Genomic DNA, 20,463 nt, shown 5'->3' with positions numbered 1-20,463 from the left:
AATTCAATTTCTGGATAACTTAATATCTCGATTGAAGGGATGGCGACTTTTTAATTGTCGTGATAAGTACTATAATAGCATTTGGTCGAGTAATAATCCCGTTACATCACATTTGGATCGAAAAATTTGGATTTCAAAAAATTATTTGAAAAAATGATTTAATTTTTACCGACATGATACTCTATATATAAAATTAATTTTGGGAATTAACCGATATTTTTATATATAGAATATCATATTCGTCGATTTCCAAAATAAATTTATATATATATATATATATATATATATATATATATATATATATATATATATATATATATATAAATTTATATCATGTCGGTCAATTTCCAAAATAAATTTATACATGTATGAAAAGAAGTAGAACTGGGTTTGATTTAAAAGTAGGCAAAAAGTAAGATCAAACTTCGTTAATAATTAAAACGTGGAATTGCGGCGTGGACAAATGGGAACAAGGGAAGTAGTCCAGAATTGAAATTGTTCAATCAATTTCACATGTGAAATTATATTTTGGAGTGGACAGAGTTTTGGTGGGCACAACGCACATCTATAAGAAGCAGCAACCAACTGGTTTCATCAATGCCCATTCAAGATTTGAAGCAGAATAAACGCCGAAATGGGTTTCAGCATTCAAGAAATGGTCAAGAACCCCGTTTCGGAGATCCCGACGCGTTACCTCGTCGACCAAGAGCCTTGGGTTCCATCTTCGCAGGACGGGGAGCATTCTGCCGGCTCGGTAATCCCTGTAATCGACATGAGCAGCCTGCTTTCTGTAGAAACCAAGAGTTCCGAACTCCAGAGGTTTCACTCGATCTGCAAAGAATGGGGAATCTTCCAGGTAACAGTTTCCACGGGTTTATATATTAATAATATAGCAGAGTTTAAAAAATAAAAGTGAATTGCATGCAGTTGGTGAACCATGGAGTGGACTGTTCATTGGTGGAGAAGCTAAAGCATGAGATTCAAGAGTTTTACAAGCTTCCATTGGAGGAAAGGTTGAGATATAAGATAAGAGATGGGGATTTTGAGGGATACGGCAATACTATCATTCTATCTGAGGGACAAAAGGTTGATTGGGCAGACAGATTATACATCATCAGCAACCCTATTCACAGAAGGAAATCTCATCTCTTTCCTCAGCTTCCTTCAACCCTCAGGTATATGTTTTATATGTACTAATTAGAGTTCCGATTGGTGCATGTGCAGTCTTTTTTTCTCAAGAGAATTTTACCATTCAACCATGAGTAAATTATACTAGAGTCTCAAAATCAACGTCGAATGAATGAATGGAATGGTATTGTCTAAAAGTTAACTTGCCGACGATTTCGGTTTGGAAATAAATTTAACAAGTATACTAGGTCAAATTATAGTAAATAGATGATAAATTAAGTATCGATCTCACATAGAATAATATTTAATTACTAAAATTTTTATCACTTAACTTAAGTTAGACGAAATAAATAAAAAGATGATATACGAATTATCAATCTAAACTATTAATAAAATAATTGCAATTAAAAACGACGGATTCAATGATCAAGGAGGGGTCCAACTTCATTACAATGTAACACGAGCATGAACGGCATGCATGGCATGGGCTCAATCTCTAGAATACATACGATTAATGATACAATATTATGCAAAATATGTAGGGAGACCATAGAGAGTTACATATCAGAGCTACAAAAACTTTCCATGGCCGTCTTTAGATTGGTTGCAGAAGCCCTGAAAATAGAGTTCGCAGAAGTGGAGAACATGTTTGAAGATGGCATGCAAGCAATGCGGATGACTTACTATCCGCCATGTCCAGAGCCGAACAAGGTCATCGGGCTGACGCCTCACTCGGACGCCAGCGGACTCACCATTCTCCTTCAAGTCAATGGCGTGGAGGGATTCCAAGTTAATAAAGATGGGGTTTGGTTGCCTGTCCGGTTCCTTCCAAATGCCTTTGTTGTTAATTTAGGAGACGTAGCCGAGGTTTGTCACCAAAAACTTTAGATTTTACATGTATTTTTCTTTCTTTTTTCTTGTTTATACTAGATCTTATGCAGATTCTATAAATAACGGGGATTGACAGCGCCACCAGTGAGTTGATTGGCTTGCAATCAATTTCCTGAGACTGTCATTGGATTTTTTCCTCATGATAACTGAAGTCTTGCGAGGGCCTTTTTATATTCAATACGTTTTAAGGTTTTTTCAATGCATTTAATATTTATGCATGGATTGTATACAGATATTAAGCAATGGCTTGTACAAGAGCATCGAGCACAGGGCAGTAGTGAACTCGGAAAAAGAGAGGATCTCGTTTGCCATGTTCTTCAACCCAAAATTCGAAGCACAAGTAGGGCCATCGCCTTCCCTCGTACAAGATGATCAGCCCCCATTGTATAGGCGTATGATCATGGAGCAATACGTTAAAGATTTCTTTTCACAGAGGCTCAATGGAAAAACATTCCTCCAATACATGAAAGCACGAAGGAATTAGTTCTACCTCGTTTGTGTTTTAGCACGAGAAATGAGTGTAATTTATAGAGTATATATGAAATTTTAATTTCGATCTATTTTCTTTGGAAAGAAGAAATTTTTTTAAAAATATATTGATGATATTTTTATCATTTCAAAATCATACATATAGTGTAACCATATATTTGTGCAAGTTGTTGGATTGAGTTAAATAGAAAAAACTCAAATGCGTCTCTAAATACTTATGCTATAATTATATTCATCATAATAGATTTTAAATAACTACCGTCTTCAAAGATTTGAAATCCATAATAAGAAGATTACTTAAAAATACGATTAAATCCATAAATTTAAAATCCTTTTCCATTCAAACAAAACCATAGGAGAATTAAATGGAGGAGATATGATTTAACATATCTAAAAGGAATTAAACTTTGATTTTCCTAAAGAAAAGTTGGATTAATTTTTTTACCTTGTCCTCTTCAAAACCCACCAAATCATTTCTATAAGCTGATCGTAAAAATTTGAGAAGCTTCTACGCTTACCAGAAGCAACTCGGATTCTACATATTATTGGATCAAATAAACTCAAGCAAATGTTATAACCAACAAAGTGTGCAACACACCCACAAAACAGGAAAATAATCAGGCATGTTACACGAGATAAGCCTCTTACCGTCCAATGCTATGCTATGTCAAGATATCAACAAGTTAAATTTCTTCCTAAGAGAGAATCTCCCCTTCTTCCCCGCCCAAAATTTCTTCTTCTTCCCAATAATCATCCTTTATGTACAAGCCAAGACGCTCCAGAAAGTTTCCAGAGTGCCAACTTATTCCCAATGATACGTCGGACCCCTCTCCATCGAGACAATCAGATGGGGAGTCACGGCTTAACATCTCTAGGAAGTTCAAAACCTCTTGATTTTCATTGATTTCAACCGTTTTTTCCATCTGCAAAAGATACTCCCCCCATATCAATAAATCAAAGTCAAAACCATTCCTATTCACAGAAGTGGATTGGGTAAATAGGCTGGCGGGGAATAAATTACAGTAAGACCTTTTGCAATGCCATCCTGGCAGCTTCTCTTTCTCTCTCCCGTCTCAATCTTGATGCTTCTTCAACCGCTTTGATTTCTGCTTCAATTCTGGTCTTCTCTGCAAATCACATCACACGTAAATTTAATACATATTATGAAAAGATAAAGGCCCACATATTAGCAATAGGCTTGTAAAAAAGGCCTGGTGGATGAAGATGCACAATTGAAGAACATTGAAATAATTAGCTTAATTTTATTAGTAACTCTGTTCCAAACCAAAAGGTTTCATAAATTATAATTGATCATCAAGAGGAAAAGCCATGGCAACTTAAACCATGCAAGGTAATATTGACTTGGATGTGCACATAAAACAAAAGTTCAATAAAGAAGTTCTGACCACCTTCACGTTGTTGTCTTTCCATTTTCTCTTTTTCTTGCAGCATCTTTGTAGGGTCTGACTTCTCACCCTAGACAATTATATAAGCAACATACAAGCGATTAACTCAAGTCTCAACCTGCTTAAACTACCAACGTGTTACAAATCATCATCAATCCTCAAAACATCTGAGGCTAGAAATAAGCAGTTACATGATCCAGTAGAATCTGATGCGTAGCCCGGAAGATAGTATCGGCAAAGCGACTTTTAAGCATAGCAGCTCGCAAAGCCTTCTTTGGAGACATTTGGAAATTGAGTGACGACCATCCTAGAAACATTCAAAATTACACTAGAATGTTAAGAACCTAGACCATGAAACTCATTCCATGTCTGGAACAAAGTAAAAAGGAGTCACACACAGATTATCCTGAGTGCCTGTGCAAACAGGCAGATGTCATATATTTTTGGCAAACATACTTGAACAATACCAAAGGAAACACTGTTATGTTTCATTCAACATAAATGCTCAAGAATTAAATATTTTTGAGGTTTTTCTCTCACAACCAAACTTAACTAAACAAATAGTCAATGTCCCTACAACCAACATCCAAGAAATAGATTAATTTCAATTTTCGCACTGGTTATTGTTTCCTTGTTAAATTAACACAAGAAATGATAGACAACTTGGAGTCTTGCCATATTATTGGAATATAGAGCACATATTATATAAGATAAACTACCTTCACCAGAAACATCAGCTGTAACAGGGGTTGAGATGTTGGGAGGGCTGCTTCCTGCAGAATCAAATTATACAAGATCTCAAATCACATGAGCATATCATTGCAAAAATCACCAGCGCCATTCATATGTGGAGATGATATATACTGAAGGAGCAAATGCTCTCACCATCAAAATCTGGACTTATTTTGCTCGATTGAGATTCCATGGGATATCTCACCTCACCATCCTGATATGTCGAGCAAAGTTGCATCAGCCACTTTTCAAGTGATATACACTAATTACCAAAGTCGATGATACTTACAGGTTTATCACCACAACTATCAAGTTCTGACGATCTTTCCATCGCTCTCTCTACCAGACAAAATAATATGAGTTGTTTGACTACCAAAATTTACGTGTACATGAAATAGTAAAAATAAGAACGGAACCAACCATTAGAAGTTGACAGAGCTGAAGCTATTTTAAGCCGCCTGCAATGGCATGACAAGGTACCACATGCAGAACATTTGGCTGCAATAATATTGATCAATTGCAATTGTTTGTGATTCCCACAAGCAAAAGAACTTTGACAACACTTTTTTGTGCCATTAAGTGATGGCTAATTAGCTCTAAAGAAGAGCCAACAAGAAGACTCTTTTCTACTCCACTCAGTACCTTTCACGGCAGCTTTATTCAGTAATAGGTGCCCACTTTTTTCCGTTTTGGCAGGTTTGACCTGTTTAAACAAACACAGAACTAGAGAATGTCACTCAAACAGTACAGGTGAAAACTCAAGTGAGATAGAAGTATAATGACCTATAACAAAAAACTGGTATACACATGTAAAGGTTTAAGGTTGCCAATTACCATAGAATGCAACAAGGTCACCAAAAGAAAGTTTCTTTCACACAGCAAAAGACCGTAATAATTACGTTCCTCAACAAAAATTGTCTTACCTTATCAGCTCTAGTACCCAGAAAACATTTTACTGCTTTTTTCAACTTCCATAAAGTTTCATCCTCAGCTGCATCAAAAAAGGAAGCAATCCTTCCTTCATTTAGAGTCAAACCAAACTTTTGGAACACGGCTGTCAAATTTCCCGTCATCTCTCTGCTTGATAACTCCAGAAACTCTAATCTAAGCTTTTGTTTTTCCTCCAATGACATAAGCCTTCTAGCCGCAACGTTAACAGGTGAAGAAACTTTGTTAAGTCCAATTTTGTGTGTGTCTAGTGGATTCTCTTTTTCTGTCCGCACAGAATCTTGGCCATTTCTTTCATGAACAAAAATGTTTTCAACGTCCCAGCTGTTACCCTTTAATTTAGCTTCTATTACTTTCCACCTCTTGTGAAAAACTCCATCTAATGCTTTTGCAAATTGATGGTAACAGTTCCCAGGAGGATTATACGACATTGCATTGGAAAAGGTCAACCTAACATCAGCAGCAAAGTCCTCTGCTCCATAGTTTGATTCACCCTCTAGTTTGCGCTTTATTGTTCCCAAATCCATAGGCTTGGTGATTATTGATAAATAATCAGGTATATTTAGCTCCACTGGATCAACCGGTTTGTTAAAATGACTTCCAACTCGATGCATCATCAATGTTTTCAAAACATTACTACAATGCTGCTTCATACTATGGTCCATCTTCTGCCTTTTCCCCCTCTGAACATGAAGACATGTTTCAGGCCTTCGCTTGTTGCAGTCTACCGGCATACATGGTCTCACTGAATTATCTACGTCCGAACGCTTATCTTTCACTACTGTAATTCTCTGTTCATTTTTGTGTCCACTTGTTACTACAAACTTTATGATGTTTTGGCATGGTTTCAAATCTGATTCATTCCGTATTCCTTTGGAAGTTATTTTAAACTTCAATCTGCTCTTCAACGAGTTATCCACAGCTGTCATCGTGGAAAACTAAAATAGCTGATACAGGGAGTGGATCAGATTGTAATGGTCATTGTCAGCCACCATGCCAACTTGCCCCAGCGACGTGTTTCACTTCACATACAGGGAAAAAAGATACATTACTCTGATTTGACAACGGCAACATAAATGTGCAATACAGCCACGACATTGAAATACTGAACTTAGAGCAAAAAGTTACAGTAAATAATTTCAGCCGCCAAAAACCATTTAGGATAACTTGCTTATAACACCGAGACATTGCAGAGAAAAAAAATAGTTTCTGCCAATTGGAATAGTTTAGCTAAATTTCTTGATTATAAAATTTATTGGCAATACATGAGAAAAGTCAGAATAAGACAGATGATACGGGTACACCCGAACAGGTAAAAGTACTGCGGAGTGAGTGAGTGGCACAAGATGATAAGGGGACTCCAGAGCAGGAAAAGTACCACGGAGTAAGACAAAACGATAAGGGTACACCAGAGCAGGTAAAAGTACCACAGAACATACCAACGAATATAAGATTATCGACAATTACAAGAAAAGAAGAAACTACAACTAATCAATGATATAAAATCTAGAAAAGTCAACCCACAATTACGTCTGCAAGATGCAAGAATCAGAACATCGTGTATAATAATAATCACAAACAGATAAGCAGGTTTAGGAACAAATCAAGTCTAACAACTCACAAATATATAAAAAAAAAAAAAAAAAAAAACTCACGCCATTAAGAAACACAAATTTTTAAATCCAGTAAACAAATAAAAATACTTCCCATAGAAGAACTCACTACCAAAAAGGCAAAAAACCAGGGGAAGATTAACCAATCAATTATACACAAACGAGGAGAACAGATTTGACAAATAAGATAGATTAATCAAACGAGAATTACACAAAAATCAGTAAGTTCAGTGAAAGTTCAAATTTCCATCCACATAGTGAAGATAAACGCTGCCATCATAGACAAAAATCCGAACTTTCAAGAACCCAAAATTAAATTAAACGAGAAAAATAAAGAACAAGACGCAAAACAGGGTTCCTTGAAGTTGAACATACTCACCCCAAACGAAATCGCGAATTCTACAACGCAAGCTTCCGATATAGAAAGATCAAACGCATAAAAAATGAATAAAATTGGCTTTGCGTTGACAATAAGATCGAGTGGGAGTAGAGCAAACGAAGAGGTAAGGGGTTTTAGGGTTTTTACTCCCTCCTCTTCCCCCAATCTCTTTGCTTCGATTCGCAACTCAACGCGTCATTGCTTTTTAAAATAAAAATAATAGGCCGATTTTATTGTTTCTTGCATTGACATATTTGCCCCGAGGGAAGAATGGGAAAAGGATAGTAATTGTTGCCCTTCAGCACTTAATCCAAAGGAGGGCGGAAGAGTAAATGTGTCTAGGCCAGCCAAATATTACCTTAAATCAAACAAATTCTCGGAAGGCAACCAAATATTACCTTAATTGGACAAATTCTTGGAAGGCATTTACTCTTCTGTCCTTTCTGATAATCAAAGCTCAATAATTAATATGTCGATTATTTATTCTTACGTTCCAATTATTAATTATTTATTTCATATTAATCACATTATTGAAATAAAAATTTTAATATTATCTTTCATATATTCTTTTTTTACATTTCTTTGATTTTATTATTAAAAATAATATAAATATAATTCTCAAATTTAATCAATCAAACAAAACATACTGTTATTATTCAATATTATTTCACGTCTTTCTCAAATATTTTAATAATCACAATATTATTCATATATACAATCTCATTAATTAACCCAAACAAAGAGACCCTAATTTTATATAAAAATTATTTGGGCAAGACAATTATTTTCAAAATTTTAAGAGCAGATTCACGAGTTTTTGTGTATGAAAATTTAGTTTTATTATTCAAACGTATAGATTAATGCTATTTAGAAAGAAACTTACAATTTTGACCGAATATATATAACGAGTCTCATGTGAGACCGTCTCACATATCTTAATATGTGATACGGGTCAACCTTACCGATAATCACAATAATAAGTAATATTCTTAGCATAAAAAAGTAATACTTTTTCAAGGATGACCCAAATAAGAGACCCGTCTAACAAAATATGACCTGTAAGATCGTCTCACACAAGTTTTTGCCTATATATACACACACAAGTGAAAGAACTTGGAGGAGTTATTACATGCAAATATTTCTAAATAATTAACTTATTTATTTTCAGAATCTATATATAAAATTTTGATATTTGAAAGAACTTGGAGGAGTTATTACATGCAAATATTTCTAAATAATTAACTTATTAATTTTCAGAATCAATATATAAAATTTTGATATTTTTTATTAATAAAACCAGTAGTCCAGCCTGTTCTCAACCCAAACAGCACCTCAACAAATACCTCTAGAGTTGCCTTAAACTCCATTCTTCTTCTACCTAGCAGCTACGCAGTGCAATTATTACTTGCCTCATTATATACATGGGTGGTGGGTTTAGAAGATGGATGGCGGTGGTTGTGGCGGCGGTGGCGGCAGCGTTGATGGTGGCGGCACAACCTCAAGTGCCATGTTACTTCATTTTTGGTGATTCACTGGTGGATAATGGAAATAACAACTATATCCAATCCTTGGCCAGAGCTAATTACTTTCCGTATGGGATTGATTTCCCCGGTGGCCCGACAGGAAGGTTCTGCAACGGTAAAACAACCGTTGATGTAATCGGTAAGCTCCTTCGGAGCCCTTCCCTGCCGGTAACTTTATTTGTGAAAACATGTCATGTTCACGGATAGATTCATATATTTCAAAAACGAAATAATTTAAAATATTAACTTAACCAATTATTAATGAACTTGGTCTTTTTCGTTAAATTGTCTTGATCGTATTAATCAACGTGGGGACGAATAATTACTAAGTTTATCCACAAACCCATGTGACAAGAATCCTCCCGATTAACTTTAACATTTATTAATTTTTTACATGGCAAATTTAGTGCAAGGTACATGAATTCACAATTATTTGGCCACATGCAGCGGAGCTATTGGGCTTTGAAGATTACATACCCCCTTACGCCACCGCTGGAGGCCAAGACGTGGTAAGAGGAGTGAACTACGCTTCTGCCGCCGCCGGAATTAGACAAGAAACTGGCCGACAATTGGTAAGAAGTTGCTCTAATTTAATATCTGATCCGGCCCTCCAAATTCCGTTCTTGCATGCTAATATTGGTACTTACATTAAGAAAAATAATTATAGGGTGCAAGAATCGATTTCACGGGACAAGTAAATAACTACAAGAACACAGTTGCCCAAATAGTCGATATATTGGGTAACGAAGACGAAGCATCCAAGTACTTGAGCAAATGCATCTATTCCATCGGAGTGGGCAGCAATGACTATCTCAACAACTATTTCATGCCTCTTTACTACACCACCGCTCGGCAGTACTCGCCGGAACAATACGCCGATACTCTCATCCAACAATATTCCGACCAAATAAAGGTAAATAATTAATTTCTAGTAGAGTTTGACTCCTTTTTTTGTTGTTGATGAATTCTCGTTGCTATAGACTTTGTACGAATTTGGTGCGAGGAAGTTTGCTTTAATTGGAGTGGGCCAAATCGGGTGCAGCCCAAACGCACTAGCCCAAAGTAGCCCAGATGGTTCCACATGTGTAAGCAAAATTAACGAGGCTGATCAGATATTTAACAACAGATTGAGATTCTTGGTTGATACTTTCAACACTAATTTGCTGGATGCACGATTTATTTTCATTGATGCGTATGGCATCTTCCAGGATTTAATCGACAACCCCTCAACTTTCGGTAATTACATTAACACCCCACTTCTTCAATTTGGCATGTATCCTACTTACCAATCGTTCACTTTTAAATGAAAATTTTAAATATAATATATAATAGAGAAAATTACATTTTTGGTTAGATAACTTAAACTTTGTTTTAAATTTAGTCATGTATTTTTTTAATTTTACTCATTTTCACTGGAGTAATAATGTGACTAACATGTCAGCAATATCAGGTGTCATGTCAGTATTTTCAGATGTCACGTAAGAATTTTCCAAACCACCTCAGAAAAATTGGTTAAACAAACTAAAATTGAAAAAAAATTACAAGTTACATGACTAAAATCGTAATTGATTGATATCGTAACCAAAATGAAAAATATGCAAATCACACTATATATAATATTATCGAAAAACTAAAACTTTATTCTTTCCAAGAATTCTTACTAAATCATGTTTTTTTTTAAACTGTGTTCAGGGTTTAGGGTGGCAAATGCAGGATGCTGTGGAGTGGGGAGAAACAATGGCCAAATGACATGTCTCCCAATGCAAACTCCATGCCTGAATAGGAACGAATATCTGTTTTGGGATGCTTTCCATCCTTCGGAAGCTGCAAATATTATAATCGGAAGGAGATCATACAATGCTGAAAAGGAATCCGATGCATATCCTCATGATATTAATCGTTTAGCTCAGGCTCAACTCTAAAAGAAAATTAGATTTATATACATAAACTAGATGAATCTATATATATATGTATATATATATATATATATATATATATATATATATATATATATATATATATATATATGATGATCCTCATGCTATATAAACTATTTGCGACTTTCTTGTATTGGCGTTGTTTAAAATACAGTAACTGTTCATGTTTACAAATGATTGTCGCAGAATATCATTCCTCGTTCGTTCTCATTTCGATCGGATACATTTAGTTTATGAAGTTTATGTTAATCTTGTGTAGCATGGAATTCTTCCCTTTGAATCATACTGAATTTCTGCATTTCAAATGAAAATTAATTTGTCCTTGTTATTCGAGGTAATAGAAACATTATGAGCCGAATTTGGTAGTTTGAGTTTTCAATATAAAAATATTTATGACATATGTATTAGACACATAGTATAACACTTGAAACATGTCATCTCTTATTCATCATAGACAGAAATAAGGTCCAAGAATACAACATAGTACTGACAAAATAAACAATATCTGTTTCATAGTATCATGGTAAAATAGATCAAATATTTATAACAAGCTACACTTACTTCTGATCATTCATTGATATCTGCTCATCTTCTTAATTTACTTAAAAGCCAGAATAACTTGCAAGAACAGAAACAGGAGAAATATTGTCTTCTGTGACAGCGTCAGCTGTCGGAAAATACGAGAAAAGTTGTTAGTACAACATTTCTTGATCTTCTTCCTTCAGTTTTTTGGTGTTCAAAAGCAAATTATATAGCTGTTAGATAGCATGTGTGTTTGGATCCAAGAATATTCGACTTAAACGAGTTTGAGAAGTCCATCCAACTTTTAGAAAGCTTTTGAAAGGGCTATTTTTTTCCTCCCAAAACAATTAAGTATTTAATTTGTTAGTGAAATGGGCTTCTTTAAATTTGAAGAACATGTATATAAAGCACAAGCTGGCTTTCTTTCACTAAAAATAATGGTGTTTTAGATTGAAAAAATGGGGAAAGTTAATATTGTGCGGACTTTGATTACGAGTAAACGTTGCGTATACTTACACTAACTGCAGAGATGGCGGGTCTTGACGAGGGTAATGATCATCATTCTGATGCAATTCATTGACTTGAAGGTAGTTTCGAGCATCATACGGCTGGGGCGGAACGAGTTCATAATCGGAAGCACTAGCAGGCATCAAATTCATGTGCTGTTGTTGGGCTCTCTCAGTTTCAGCTATCTTTTCAGTTGATCCAAAACCGAATGTGAATCAATCCCATGTACATACAATCATGTAATTTCACGAATATATTTTCTTTCGAAAAAACGAATCCGGTCACTCACGTAGAACCAGTTCATCTCCCAAACATTAGCAAACAAATGGTCACGATGTTATATATTAATTAATGTACCTTTGCTCGAAGGTACTGGTTATTGTGATGTAAGTCGATCTCCTGCTGCAAATCATCAGCAAGCTAAGAGTTCAAATACATTTTAGAAACAGCAAAATACATATGATCACTTGCTTACCCTTTTCTGCATGTATTCGATTTCAGCGAAAAGCAGCTCATTCTGCAACACGGAGGGCACATTATATGATCAATAGTACTAATAATTCATTGTCCACTTGTAAATCGAGTTAAATTCGAAAGACAAATTTATCTTCATGCATATTGATCATATATTCATTGGATCGACCTTTTTGGATCGAATTCTGCTAATGCCTCTTTCGACTTTAGTCTCCAGATTCTTGAGCTCCCTCAGGGTTAAACCTCCTAAAGACTCACCAATCATGTTCCTGGATCAAAATATGAACATAATATGGCCCAAAATGTGATTATATATATAAGTGAAAACAATGATATATATTAGTGGGAAATGTACGTAAAGCTATTATTAATTGTTCACCACCTGTTATGGTTCTGCAAATTACTGATCTGTGCACGCAGTTTTGATGCTTCTTGCTGGTAATACTGAGTGTTGGCTTCAGCAACGGACCCGTTGTTCGACGAATCCGAGGATGCTTTCTTGTACCTATCGATGGTCGTTTTCACGCTGCACCATTCGAAGAAAAGGGCAGAATATATAGGTCGATGTGCACATTCTAGCTTTTGAAATTTAACAACATAGTAAACCAGAATTAAAAATTATAGAAGACGAATATAGTTCCGATCATTTGGTTACCATATCCGATCTCTAAAACGATTTTTCGCCAGATTGATCTAATATGGAGGTTTTTGCATGTACAAAAAAATCTTCAACGATATTTCTTCCAAATTTTCTTTTAACTCGAGATTTTATGGGGGAAGCAAGCGTAGCCTTTTGTACAATGAACAAAAACCAATGGGGAAAAGGCATGAACAACATTAATCCAAAAGGGAGTTTGTCAATTCGTTCAGATTGATTCTGCAGTCCATTCAAAATGTTTTGATGAATTGAAGAACCCAACAAGACAGACATACAGCTAGCTCACTCCTTACTTTCTGCTACCTTAATTTTGTCGAGGCACTGATTGGCTGCCAATGCCAAGCTGGAACTCAATCTTCAATATTGATTGGCTCATTTTTCTATGTTTTAATAGTGTGGTTTAAGTAAAGCTCCTATTATATCTTTATTTACATAAAACTTCACTTGTTTATAATACAAAAGTTGTCATATTTTTTTTGGTTTGATACGCTATTTTTTAAAATTTTGTTTTATTCCTATATTTTTGTTTTCGGTTGGTTTTTAATCCTGTTTCGCTGGAGCACTAACAACATAAGTTAAATTTATGCTCAGGTAACATATGTTCGATAGTTCAATTTTTTTTTTTTTTGGGATTTGATGTGAATATTCTTGGTTAAATAGAATGACTAAAAAGTAAAAACAATACCAATATGGCAATATATATCTATCTATCAAGGAACTGAATTATCCAGACATGAACTGAACTATCCCTGCAGCATTCAATCAAATATTTTAATTTATCAAACATCATTCTCAATAGAATAATAATAAAAATAATAATAATTTAATTTATCGATTATTTGAAAAAATTTGAAAAACAAAATTTTAATTCTTATTTTAATATCTGTTATTCAATATAATTTTAAGATAAACAAATTCGATAATTCAAAATTATATTGTAAAAATTCATTCATCAAATTAACCATGACCTGAAAACATAATTCTAAAAGACAAAACTTATGTGAGACGGTCTCACGGGTCGTATTTTGTGAGAAAAATCTCTTATTTGTGTCATCTATGAAATAATATTACTTTTTATACTAAGCGTATTACTTTTTATTGTGAATATCGGTGTGGTTGACCCGTATCACATTTAAAGATTTGTGAGACCGTCTCACAAGAAACCTACTTATTCTAAAAATGGGAATTATTAAGTCATGTGGTTTTACATACATGTATGATATTTTCTTTTCTACAAAAAGGTTGCAATATTTTATGTTCCCAGAATATGTAACAAATTAATCAAGTTGAAGAAAACCAAAAAAGACATCGGAAATTCAGAAATCTCCTATTGGCTGACAGAAGCCATACCTTACGTATCTCTGTGTTTATGATGAGTGTGAGTGTGTGTATATAGTTTGTACGTATATTTTTCAGAACCTAAGGCAGGCATTCTCATTGGTTAGCTATTCTGTTTCAGTTCCGTTCAATTACTTCTTTCCTGTTTTGGTTACGAAGTTTTCAGAAGCTTAGTGAAAGCCTTAAACTGAGATGACATAAGAAAATGGGTTCAGTACTTAATTTTCGCCGTCGCTGAGAAATTTTGATTTGTAAAAGAAGAGGGAGAGATGCCAATTAAATAATAAATAGTAATAAAAAAAAGGTATCGTGACATATTAAAACTGCATTTTGTCAGAAAATCAAGAACAAGCTAGAAAATCGAGTGTGACGTGACAAAGATTCTTGCAACTGAGATAAATTATCGATCTACTTCGACTTTCGGTTCTAACTAAAAAAAGGATACCTATGGTTAGATTCCACGAGCAAGAAAATCGAACCAAAAGTAAGAATTAGATTAAGTTGGATTAATGCTAAAGTTTGCAGGGATCGTGGGATTGATCTGTGCTAACAAGCAAGACCCCTCTTGCAGTCGCAGATTAGGTGTGTGAAAAGACAAGAAGACTTGTTTCATTTAGAATTTATTAATGTTCGAATTAAATAGGGTTAAAAAATTAAGGAAAAACCCATCAACATTAGACTGATTTCTTCAACTACACAGTCAGAATGCCTAGTACTAAACCCTTCTGAGTTTATAACATTTATGCCCATCAACATTTATGATAGGTGTAAAGTAAGCCATTTTAGGGTTAATTTGAGCTCAATCTTGGTCTTTGCTTGAGATTTTGGAAAACCTAATAAACACCAAATCAATTTTTTTTAAAAAAATAAGAAGAAAAAGAAACCCTAATAAGGGTTGTAATAGGACTGTTGACACCTTTTCTCACAGAGTCCTTTTTCCTTTACCTTGCTGATGCTAAAAACTGACTTGCTATTAAAGAAAATGGTTCACAGGAATTGGATGAATTGGCAAATGAGAGCTTGACAACTTGAAAATATTCCTCCCACAGCCTTTGGGATGAAGAAAAGAAGAGAAAATTTAGCAGAAAAATATTTGAGAGCTGATCGTAAATTTTTTGTATTAATATATGACTTCAATTTTTCCATTTCTTGCTGACAACTACTATACATTTATCTTTTGCAAGAGATCTATGCATTTAAAAGAAAGCCTCATAAAGCACAGTGAAATGAACAAATTAGGAAAATAAATAAAGACAAATAAATCCATATCAAGAAAAAAAACTTAAAATATTTTCACTGTACGCAACATGATTATCTCCTGGATATCAAAATCTTGCCCAAAATTTGATTTAGCAAGATCTCAAATAGAGGAGGTCACAAATTTATCTGAGTACCCTTTTAGGTGGACACGAAAAAACGACAGAAAGAAGCATCCAAGATCCATCGTTGTTTCCTTACAGACAAAACAAGAAAAACAAAGGCAGGACTTAAAAGCTAAGCGCCACCGGAAACAGTTTCAAGAGAAGTAAATCCAACCCAGATCCCCCAAGATAGTTAAAAATTAAACCCTTCTCTTCTTTTTCTAGTTTGATCTTTTTTGCCGGGAAAAATTGTATATTAATTTTACCTGTTGTTTGCATACTCGTAGAGTCGGCCTCGGTTGGAGAAGACAATTAGAGCAACCTCAGCATCACAAAGCACTGACAATTCGTAGGCCTTCTTCAGAAGACCGTTGCGGCGTTTACAGAAGGTCACCTGCCGATTTGTTGTGTTTTCGATCCGCTTGATCTCGATCTTCCCCCTCGCGATCTTCCTCTGAGCTGGAGACAAATCCCTTGCTTGGTCATTGTGGAATTCCATTTATTTCTGCAGCAAAAATAACACCAGTTTGTGATTCTTGGCAGGTGATGCTAAAAAAAAGTTCGAATCAAGCTTTGCACCTTCTGTTGGACTCTAGAAACATCAAACGACGGCAAAAAACAAACTAAGCTTCAAATTAATTCTTCATCAGGAATTGTTACATGTGTGAACAATCTAGCATAGGATATATCTATTTCTTGATGTGTAAGATTATTTATTATGGCTTCTCTAACCTGGTAAAGGAAGTAGAGGGTTGAAGGTTTCTTGAGAGCTGAAAACAAATTAAATTTCTGATTGATGTAAAGAACCGATGTAGAAATGTTAGGAGTTGTGTATTTATAAGGTGAAGTTGACTCGTATAACATGATAATAATAGATAAGTACTTGATCTCTGTAGTTAATTAGTAAAGCTCAAATGTTTGCTTGTACAATTTGTATCCCTGCGAAATTCATGCATACTAATTAATGTGATCTTTCCTTGTAATCTAATAGCAAGGTCTTGTCTAGTTTAAAGATATGTTTGTACAAAAAATATTCGGTTTTCGGCGGTTCGATCAATGATCTATCACTGTTGGATCTTGATAAGATGCTCCAGGGAGCTAATTATTTGGCCATATTTTCTTTACTACTTTTCACGGAAAATGTTGGGTGCAATAATTGTCCAGGTAGAGCGATCGAATCGTGGTGCTTGAGCTGTCGTGAAGTTTAAAAGATTTGAGTTGCATCGTTACCATCAACTATAGTTTTTGGTAAATCAGTAAGCACTCGATCCTCCAGAAAATTGCCTTAAAACTTAAATAGTAGAATATAATCATCATCTACATTATTCAAGGTTTGCTAGAGGCGAATATCTGTTAACTGAAATATTGAATCGATTTGAAGTCATGAACTAGTTGATTGGCTTGGCGGAGGTTACATTGTGTGTGAAATATGGTGACATCGTTTCTTTTGTCATAGTGAATGAATGGGAAGCTAGTTACTCCATGGTAACTATTGGCATTCTAAAAGTATATTTGTTTCGCGTGTGGCAATGCCTAAAAAATGAGAAATACAAAATTATTATATTAATTTAGCTCGTCACATGGATGACCAAAATCAAAATTAAACTAACTTATATTACTATCATTTTTACGATCTCCCCTTTTTTCCCCTTGTTCAAAACTCCTTTATGTGTGAGTAGTGAACTTCACCAATAAATATTGTTTTTCTCAATGAGTTTCGGTTATTTGTTTTTGTGGTGATGGATCTATATATTTTATGGAAAAATTCAACATACCCTTAAGTAAATATCCTAATAAAATAGTGCATTATCATGTACAGGGATCACTGGAAAAAAAATTGAATCGCACATGTATTGATAAATATCCGCCCTTGGATGCATTTTATAGTATCCTAAGACTAGCATCTCATTTCTCCTTTTTACTTGGTCGTTTACATTTCCAATGACTTAACTAAGACTTGTGATTTGAGTTGACCTAGCAAGGTGACTGGCGCTCATTTCATGAGAATTGGTTTGGATATTGTCATGCTATGTATGATATTTCATGTTTCTTGAAAGATAGGTCATCCTATGATATATTACCTACCGAGACCTTTTCACATTATTGTGAAACTCGTTGTCTTGATAACTAGGTTTTATTGTCTGTGTTAAATTTGTTTGTGGTTTCTGACTAGATATGTTGTGTTTAGAATTTTTAATTTCATGATCATGATCATGATCATGATCGTTCGATTAGATGATGATCGATGTTGTAAAATTTAACCAGCACGGTCTGTATAGTGATTGCTCGTGCGCGTTAGATAAGGTTTATTAAAATTGTACGTCACTTGTTTAAGAATTCAAAAAATACAAACTATTTCGACCTATAATTTTAATAAAAGCGCACCGAGACATGCATGTTACTTTTGGAAATATATTTTTTTAGAAAAAACAATAGATTTAGATCCAAGTAATTTATGAAATTCTTGATAAATAAATTTTTAAAAGGGAACACGCTTGGGTGAAGTTTGGTATTTTTATCAATTTTTTCTCATTATAAAGCAGGGATTATAATTCTCAAAGCATTTTTCTGGCCAAGACATAACAAATGGGAAGCCATACGACTTAAAAATAAAAATTGTAAATTAACTAAAAATAAAGATTGTACTTGTAAATTTGGAGTGGGGTAAAATTTGAAATAGGAAAGCAGCTTCATCAAAAGATAGTTTTTTTTTAAAAGGGATTTAAGGACCACAAGAACAAAATAGTGACATCAAAGAAGTTACAATTACTTACACAAGCTTTGTTACAGTTACACTTTCATTTTCCACATCAATTATGGAGAAGTTAAGACATATATATTCTTCCTCAATTGTATTCATAAAAAAGAAATAAAAAAGAAAAATATTTGGTTCTCAGTAATATTTCTTACTATTTAATAAAGCAAGAGGGCCTTATAAAAGCCAACTTCGGTATTTTTAATTGAGCTTCCAAAATTGACTCTAAAAATAAGAATGACTGAAAAATAGAGCAGAGTATATATATTATAAGGAAAAAACTTGTGTGAGACAGTCTCACGGGTCATACTTTGTGAGATAGATATCTTATTTGAGTCATCCATGAAAAATATTATTTTTTATGCTAAAAGTATTACTTTTTATTTTGAATATCTGTAGGGTTGACCTGTCTCACAGATAAAGATTCGTGAGACCGTCTCACAAGAGACCTACCCATATTGTAATTTTTCACATTTTTAAAGCTTCCTTTGTATTTATATGTATTCAATTATTTTAATTACCATTATTATTTTTTCAATTATTAAAATGTTATTATTAAATTAAGAAGACGCATCGCGTGTGTTTTGGACGCCAATATATATTGTTCCAGTTCACATTACAATTGAGCAAATGCCGTTGATTTATTTCCTTGTATTTATGGTAAGAAGAAAAACAACTTTTTGAAAAAAATACAAATGTATTTGTCATTATAGGAAAAATGTTTCAGAAGCACGTCAAAATATTTATTTGAGGTTTTGGTAAAAATTCTCTAAATTGAAATTCCTCGTGGACCACAATGTGCTAATAAAAGCTACGTTGCGTCATTGATCCCTAGCTAAATTAAGGGCGAGTGGTCGAAGTAGCTAAGGGTGTGTACTGGGAAAAAAAATGAAGATTCTATCTGCATTCTTGAGATCGAAGGGAGAAATTGTATTGAATGTGACATCCAGTGATATAACATTTCTTATACTGCATGGTGGAAGAACTGACATTCCCAATTTACAATTCCATTTAATCCTAATGAGGAATTAGTAAACATGCAATATCAAACTAGGGATTTCTCTGCAGATTGAAAAATCTAAACTTTTTATTTGGAATGAAGCTTCAATGATGCATAGGTTTTGTTTAAAGTTTTGGATAAAAATATTAAAGATATAATGAGATTTATCAATCATTCGTTTGACTTTTGGAAGCTAAACAATTGTTTTTTGTGGTGATTTTGACAAATATTATATGTAATTCCAAAAGGCAGTATGCAAGATATAGTTCTCGCCACCATCAATTCTTCGTATATCTGGAGACATTGCACAATTTTGAGATTGACGAAAAACATGCTACTAAAAAATTTAGGTTCTGACGAAGAATGTCCTAAAAACAGAGGAATTTTCGGATTGGACTGCTAATATAGGAGATGGAAAAATCGGAGACCAGATTACGATTATGCGATAATTGTTATTCCTGATAAACTTTTGCTGGAAGATTAATGTAATGATCCTATTGCAACAAAAGTCAAGAGTATATATTCATCTTCAAACATCACTATCAACGATATTGCATATTTTCAGCATATGGCTATTTTGGTGACGACTCTTAATGTCATTCAGTTCATAAATGAATACATGATATTTCTCAAGTCTAAACCATCATGAGAGAAGAAGATTGTAATTAAGTCCAACATAACCTTGTTTTTAGTCATGATCAATTATATATAGTTGTATTTAGAGTTACCAATCCTAGTGGACTAAATAATTTTATATGTGATAGTGACAACAACAAAAAAATTCAACGACATACGTCTTATT

General features: G+C 34.1%; 4 protein-coding genes across 5 annotated transcripts; 2 read left to right on the top strand and 2 right to left on the bottom strand.

Annotated features, from left to right (window-relative positions):
• Positions 1–568: 568 nt before the first annotated feature.
• LOC140829920 (codeine O-demethylase-like) lies at positions 569–2,646 on the top strand. The gene is made up of 4 exons (XM_073193206.1): positions 569–856; positions 928–1,175; positions 1,671–1,995; positions 2,252–2,646. Exons 1-4 carry the CDS (start codon positions 635–637, stop codon positions 2,501–2,503), a joined length of 1,047 nt encoding a protein of 348 aa, XP_073049307.1. The 5' UTR covers positions 569–634; the 3' UTR covers positions 2,504–2,646.
• A 419-nt stretch (positions 2,647–3,065) lies between these two features.
• On the bottom strand, positions 3,066–7,786 carry LOC140829107 (transcription factor GTE12-like). The gene is made up of 11 exons (XM_073192096.1): positions 7,587–7,786; positions 5,570–6,616; positions 5,289–5,349; positions 5,067–5,144; positions 4,936–4,985; positions 4,800–4,860; positions 4,634–4,687; positions 4,106–4,221; positions 3,918–3,984; positions 3,538–3,635; positions 3,066–3,431 (listed from the first exon to the last, which is right to left on the bottom strand). Exons 2-11 carry the CDS (start codon positions 6,521–6,523, stop codon positions 3,204–3,206), a joined length of 1,767 nt encoding a protein of 588 aa, XP_073048197.1. The 5' UTR covers positions 6,524–6,616; positions 7,587–7,786; the 3' UTR covers positions 3,066–3,203.
• Positions 7,787–8,906: 1,120 nt separating this feature from the next.
• On the top strand, positions 8,907–11,079 carry LOC140829919 (GDSL esterase/lipase At5g45670-like). The gene is made up of 5 exons (XM_073193205.1): positions 8,907–9,248; positions 9,557–9,681; positions 9,777–10,022; positions 10,090–10,345; positions 10,802–11,079. The coding sequence occupies exons 1-5, from the start codon at positions 9,008–9,010 to the stop codon at positions 11,029–11,031; spliced, it is 1,098 nt and encodes a 365-aa protein (XP_073049306.1). The 5' UTR covers positions 8,907–9,007; the 3' UTR covers positions 11,032–11,079.
• A 385-nt stretch (positions 11,080–11,464) lies between these two features.
• On the bottom strand, positions 11,465–16,825 carry LOC140829105 (floral homeotic protein AGAMOUS-like). Of its 2 annotated transcripts, none has more exons than XM_073192094.1 (8): positions 16,639–16,825; positions 16,173–16,411; positions 12,932–13,075; positions 12,719–12,818; positions 12,551–12,592; positions 12,433–12,477; positions 12,085–12,260; positions 11,465–11,713 (listed from the first exon to the last, which is right to left on the bottom strand). In XM_073192094.1, exons 2-8 carry the CDS (start codon positions 16,403–16,405, stop codon positions 11,710–11,712), a joined length of 744 nt encoding a protein of 247 aa, XP_073048195.1. In that variant the 5' UTR covers positions 16,406–16,411; positions 16,639–16,825; the 3' UTR covers positions 11,465–11,709. The 2 variants fall into 2 exon arrangements, with proteins under 2 accessions (XP_073048195.1, XP_073048196.1); XM_073192095.1 differs by having other exon boundaries at positions 12,433–12,474.
• Between the last annotated feature and the right edge of the window lie 3,638 nt (positions 16,826–20,463).

This window comes from Primulina eburnea, chromosome 4, assembly GCF_022965805.1.
Source record: "Primulina eburnea isolate SZY01 chromosome 4, ASM2296580v1, whole genome shotgun sequence".
NCBI classification, from domain to species: Eukaryota; Viridiplantae; Streptophyta; class Magnoliopsida; order Lamiales; family Gesneriaceae; genus Primulina; species Primulina eburnea.
This window is presented reverse-complemented; position numbering and strand designations above follow the sequence as displayed.

Coding starts and splice junctions, on each gene's coding strand:
- LOC140829920 (XM_073193206.1), top strand. CDS start 635: ATGGGTTTCAGCATTCAAGAAATGGTCAAGAACCCCGTTTCGGAGATC. Junction 857..927: donor AAGAATGGGGAATCTTCCAG/GTAACAGTTTCC, acceptor AATTGCATGCAG/TTGGTGAACCATGGAGTGGA. Junction 1,176..1,670: donor CAGCTTCCTTCAACCCTCAG/GTATATGTTTTA, acceptor CAAAATATGTAG/GGAGACCATAGAGAGTTACA.
- LOC140829107 (XM_073192096.1), bottom strand. CDS start 6,523: ATGACAGCTGTGGATAACTCGTTGAAGAGCAGATTGAAGTTTAAAATA. Junction 5,145..5,288: donor GAATAAAGCTGCCGTGAAAG/GTACTGAGTGGA, acceptor ATATTATTGCAG/CCAAATGTTCTGCATGTGGT. Junction 3,432..3,537: donor CCAGGATGGCATTGCAAAAG/GTCTTACTGTAA, acceptor TATCTTTTGCAG/ATGGAAAAAACGGTTGAAAT.
- LOC140829919 (XM_073193205.1), top strand. CDS start 9,008: ATGGGTGGTGGGTTTAGAAGATGGATGGCGGTGGTTGTGGCGGCGGTG. Junction 10,023..10,089: donor AATATTCCGACCAAATAAAG/GTAAATAATTAA, acceptor TCGTTGCTATAG/ACTTTGTACGAATTTGGTGC. Junction 10,346..10,801: donor CGACAACCCCTCAACTTTCG/GTAATTACATTA, acceptor AACTGTGTTCAG/GGTTTAGGGTGGCAAATGCA.
- LOC140829105 (XM_073192094.1), bottom strand. CDS start 16,405: ATGGAATTCCACAATGACCAAGCAAGGGATTTGTCTCCAGCTCAGAGG. Junction 13,076..16,172: donor TACGAGTATGCAAACAACAG/GTAAAATTAATA, acceptor CGAATGGTGCAG/CGTGAAAACGACCATCGATA. Junction 12,478..12,550: donor TCGAATACATGCAGAAAAGG/GTAAGCAAGTGA, acceptor GATGATTTGCAG/CAGGAGATCGACTTACATCA.